This window comes from Eurypyga helias, unplaced genomic scaffold, assembly GCF_000690775.1.
Source record: "Eurypyga helias isolate BGI_N326 unplaced genomic scaffold, ASM69077v1 scaffold18204, whole genome shotgun sequence".
NCBI lineage: Eukaryota > Metazoa > Chordata > Aves > Eurypygiformes > Eurypygidae > Eurypyga > Eurypyga helias.
The window spans coordinates 5817-11021 of NW_010248495.1; the positions used below are offsets into that span (position 1 = coordinate 5817).

The 5205-nt window shown below is 42.3% G+C and overlaps 1 protein-coding gene across 1 annotated transcript in view; it reads left to right on the forward strand.

The window, feature by feature from the left end:
• RAB9A (RAB9A, member RAS oncogene family) overlaps positions 1-3153 on the forward strand; it is a 4420-nt gene extending 1267 nt beyond the window's left edge. Inside the window, exon 2 of the mRNA XM_010151072.1 lies at positions 2146-3153. Coding sequence (XP_010149374.1) covers positions 2180-2785 — 606 coding nt within the window. The 5' untranslated portion in view covers positions 2146-2179 and the 3' untranslated portion in view covers positions 2786-3153. The remainder of the gene's footprint in view (positions 1-2145) is intronic.
• Positions 3154-5205: the final 2052 nt, after the last annotated feature.

The following is a 5205-nucleotide window of genomic DNA, read 5'->3' on the forward strand; positions in this document are numbered from 1 at the left end:
ACACTGGACCATTTTAAATATTTCAGCATGAACGTGGAAATCATGTGCAAGCAGGCTGGTGACTCTAATAAGGCTTTTCACATACGTAAAAAGGTATGTGTTCATATCCTGAGCCAGAGCAATTATCCCATAGCTCTGTGAAATGTAAATGAACAATCCACTTGCAGTTCTTAAGCAGTTCGAACATTGCTGTGATACAAGCCTATAGAAATAGTAAGAATGTGTAAATAGTATTTTCAGTAGCTTAAAATTAAAAAAAGTAGCATCATAGAATGGTTTGGGTTGGAAGGGACCTTAAAGACCATCTAGTTGCAACCCCCCTGCCATGGGCAGGGACACCTTCCTCTAGACCAGGTTGCTCAAAGCCTCATCCAGCCTGGCCTTGAACACTTCCAGGGATGGGGCATCCACAGCTTCTCTGGGCAACCTGTTCCAGTGCCTCACCACCCTCTCCGGGAAGACATTCTTCCTGATATCTAATCTAAACTTCCCCACTTTCAATTTAAACCTATTACCCCTTGTCCTGTCACTACAGGCCCTTGTAAAAAGTCCCCCCCAGCTTCCTTGTAGCCCCTTCAGGTACTGGAAGGTGCTGTAAGGGCTCCCCGGAGCCTTCTCTTCTCCAGGCTGAACAAGCCCAACTCTCTCAGCCTTTCATCATAGGAGAGGTGCTCCAGCCCTCTGAGCATCTTAGTAGTAGTTTTTATTACACAGCCACTGAAGTTTTGAAATTGCCTTGTGTTGAGGCTTCAGCTGCAGATTGTGTCTAACAAATAAACATTCAAAGCTGGAAAGTTAGAGACGAAAACAATCCTGAAATTTCTTGCTTCTAACACATGCCTTGATTCTGAGGGAGCACAGGATCATAAGACTCTCACACCAGCCTGTATCAGGTATTAATTCCATAACCACACTCAGTGGGTGATGTATATGCCAGTAATGCTAATTACAACTAGCAGGACTGCATTCCTTCCTTCCGAGAAGGAGGCGGACTAGGCAACTTATGACCCGTTTCCATTTTAAATAGATGAAATTTTCATAGAAGACTGTTCTGGCTGAACTACTTTGAGCTCTTTTAGTAACGAGTGGGTATCGGAACAGCAGTTTTCCTCACACAGAAACTTCATCTTGGTTTCTTCAAAAGGAAACTTTACCCCCAGGAAATTAAAACACCTTTTTACAGTATTAAATGACAGTACTGTAATGAGGGCAAACCTTGGGCTGGCAAAAACCACTAATGAGCTAACTACTTTTTTTTTTTTAACCCCTTAACACTAAAATCTGACAGTATAGAAGCTTCATTATATTTCATATGAAAGCTTCACTAGCACTTCCAGCTTTACTGTGGGAATCCGACACCTACTAACTGAGGAGTCCGTGTAGGCTTGGCCTCAGTATTTTGCATCTCGAGTACCATCTGAAGCAGCAACAGTCAGTTTGCTTTTGTGGCAGCGGTAATAGTACTGCATTCGTCATGGCTGTGCTGCAAAAAGTAAACTGTAAAATACGGGACGTTTGTGGACCGAAACCTAGTCACGTGACTTTTACAATAGAATTACAGCATTTGCATTTGTTGTGCAGATAACTCCCTTCCCTGCGCATTGATTTAAAATGCCTTGCCTGGCTGCGGTTTTGGGTGAGGAGCAGCAGTTATCCCAGTATAACAGAGTGTGTCCCACATCATTCCTAAAGCTTCCTCTTCACTTCTGCATGTTAAACATCAACTTTGCTAAGGAAATAACGGCACTGAGGTGACTAGTTCAAGGCACGAGCTCTGTAAAATTCCCTCAGTGTTCTTTCATGGATCTTTTTCAAGGAACGTACACGAATCGTTGCACTTGCTGAATGTGACGCCATGGCCTCCGGGCACAGATGTTGAAGGGTTTGGGGGTTTCGAGTGACAGAGCAGTACTTCACGCGGCGCACTACTCAGACTGCCGTACAGACTGCAGTCTGTGGGAGTGACGCCTTTTAAACACCTGGGTATTCCCACTATGAGGGTTTACACTTCATCTACTTAGCACTGTCCTCCTGCTTTTTATGTGAAACTTGAGGTTGGTGGACTCTGTCACTTCCTAGATGCTTGTGTGAAAAGTTTTCTGCTCGCAGCTCTTTCCTTTTTCATGATTTTCTTAATGTTTGCAGGTCTAGGAAACCAGGAGGATCTGTTCCCGTAACAATGGCAACAAAATCATCGCTGCTTAAAGTAATACTGCTAGGAGATGGTGGAGTTGGGAAGAGCTCCCTTATGAACAGATACGTCACCAACAAGTTCGATGCACAGCTGTTTCATACGATAGGCGTGGAGTTCTTGAATAAAGAGTTGGAAGTTGATGGACACTTTGTTACAATGCAGATATGGGACACGGCAGGTCAGGAGCGTTTTAGGAGCTTGCGGACTCCTTTCTATAGAGGTTCTGACTGTTGCCTGCTAACCTTCAGTGTGGATGACTCTCAGAGCTTCCAAAACTTAAGCAACTGGAAGAAAGAATTCATTTATTACGCAGACGTCAAGGAGCCTGAAAGTTTTCCGTTTGTGATACTGGGTAACAAAGTTGATATTGATGAACGGCAGGTGTCCACAGAGGAAGCCCAAGACTGGTGCAGGAACAACGGCAACCACCCCTATTTTGAAACCAGTGCAAAAGACGCCATTAATGTTGCAGCAGCCTTTGAAGAAGCCGTTAGAAGAGTTCTAGCCTCTGAAGACAGATCAGATCACTTTATTCAAACAGATACAGTAAACCTTCATCGGAAACCGAAACCCAGTTCATCCTGTTGTTGACTGCAATTCTTCTTGGCCAAATCACTTTTGACTAGCTTGCTCTGTAAAACGATGGGGAAGGTGGGGTAGATAAAGCAAGGAATGGGTTTCACTCTAATGTTAAAATTGTCGTGTTCTGCTGCTTTCTTGGGGGAGCAGAAGAGAAACATCCACTTCCGAGTGACCCGTTACTGAATTAGAGACCCCTTCTGTTTAGGAAGGCGTCAAGTAAAAACATTAGCTTAAGAATGTAATTTGCCAACTTTATTCAAATGAGGAATACTTTGAACATAATTAAAACTTGAAAGTTCTAGAAGCACTACTTTGGAGAAACTGTTCTGGAAGTCAGGCACAAAGATACTTTTATAGATGTATATTTTTATGAAATCGGCATTATTCAAGTCAGTTTCTTAACAGTGCTAGATACTCAGCTTCAGCCTCACTACATTCCTTTTGCTGCGAGTGGTACTTCACCTCTAATTTGTTTATTGTAAGTTAATAAAAATTCCCTTCAGGTCTTCCCCGGTTGCCTAATGTTCCTCTAACTTGTGTAGGTCTTTAAGTAGGGAACAAATTTCCTACATATTTAATGCCCACTTTAGTCAGTTTCTTAACAGTGCTAGATACTCAGCTTCAGCCTCACTACATTCCTTTTGCTGCGAGTGGTACTTCACCTCTAATTTGTTTATTGTAAGTTAATAAAAATTCCCTTCAGGTCTTCCCCGGTTGCCTAATGTTCCTCTAACTTGTGTAGGTCTTTAAGTAGGGAACAAATTTCCTACATATTTAATGCCCACTTTCCTTTCATTTACTATTCTAATGCTGTACTGATTTTTTCCAGCAGTTCAGTGAAGATACTTTTTTTTTTAAGTTAATACATGTCTTTGCTTAAAGTCCCATTCTAGCATGTTTCTGATCAGTAATGTAAAAAATGAGTCCCTGAAGCATAATCATTTTCAGTCATGAAAAAGATATGCTTTATTCTGTCAGCTTTAATACTGACTCGAAGGGATCCCCATTGTAACACACTTGTAAGAGAATTTAATATACAGCCTTAAAGTCCGAAACTTCCCATTCCTGTTAACCTGAGCTATGAATGTGTTTACCAGTAATCCCTGCACTGTGAAACTGAGGATTGGCAATACGTAGAGAACTCAGGAAGCTCTTGATTTACAGCAGATTGTGACAGCTTTCAGCCCTAATACAAGTAAATACCTACAGCCAGTGTTTGAGCTGAATCTGATCCTTATTTAATTTGCTATTTTAGGGTATCGACTTACACATTTAAGACAATGTCTTTTATTATATTACTGTACTCGTTACAGGATGATGAGCAGAAGCAGATTCTGTATCTGATGGGCAGTCTTTCTGCAGTAATGCAGATGAAACCACGGAAGGTGGACTCGAGGCTCTCTGTCACCGTTAAACGGTAGAATAGGTGTACGAGAAGTTGTTGAAAGTTGTCTCTCGGGGTACCCGCTGTCCTTGTAATAGCAAAGTCAATAGCGCGCTGTTGCTTCAGCGTGTCACCTGGCCGCTAACGGGCACGCACTTACGCATGCTGTGGGCTTCAAAAGGGAGTCTGAGGCTGATAGGACAGGCCGTGCTGGTCACTGAACGACACAGACTCTGCTGTCGGTACAGCAACCTTTTTGTTCCAATAGAAAAGCCTTTTGAGAGTACAGTAACAGCAAGAGTTTTCTCTTAACATACCTGTTGGCTCTGTACTAGGTGTAATTATTTGGAAGTAAAGCTTGCAAAACAAACCCTTCTTGTCGCTCTTAATGCACTTTTCTGAATGTATGGGATTCTTGTTGAAACCTCTCCAGGACAACTTTACTCCACAGATCTGCTGCTCCTGCTTAAAAGTGAAGTCTTTTTACCTTTTGTATGTTCTAGTTCACTCTTACAGTCCTGCATATACAGCAACAGAACTCTTTTAAGTTTTGGTCACCTAACGTCTAAATGTGGGCTGAGCTGCCTCTTTGGTTATCTTTAATTTCTGGTCAAAGAAGGAAAAGATCTGTGAAGAAAATCGTAGATAAATTTCTTTTCAATCTGAGAGAGCAATGCGCTTTGAAAACTTAAGACTGCTTGCGCTGGGGGCTGCTAAGCTAGTGACGTGAAGGTGTTGTCAAACACGACCACCTTACTACTTAAAGCCTCCTTCAACGTCCACTTTAGCAAAGGTACGGTTAAAGCAAAACAGGAGATGAAGTGGCTTTGACTACAGTACTACAGATACAAGTAGGATTGCTAAAATTAAGGATGAGAACCACTGCAGCCTTTCTTGTGCCTAGGAGTCTGTCGGTGTTTTCCCATCCGTCCCCTTTCCACGTAATGTCGGGGTTACCAAGCCTCCATCTGAGAAGTAGGTTAAATAAAGGTAAATAAAACTTAATACAACGGAAGTGTATTACTTGTGCCCTGGGAGCTGCTGA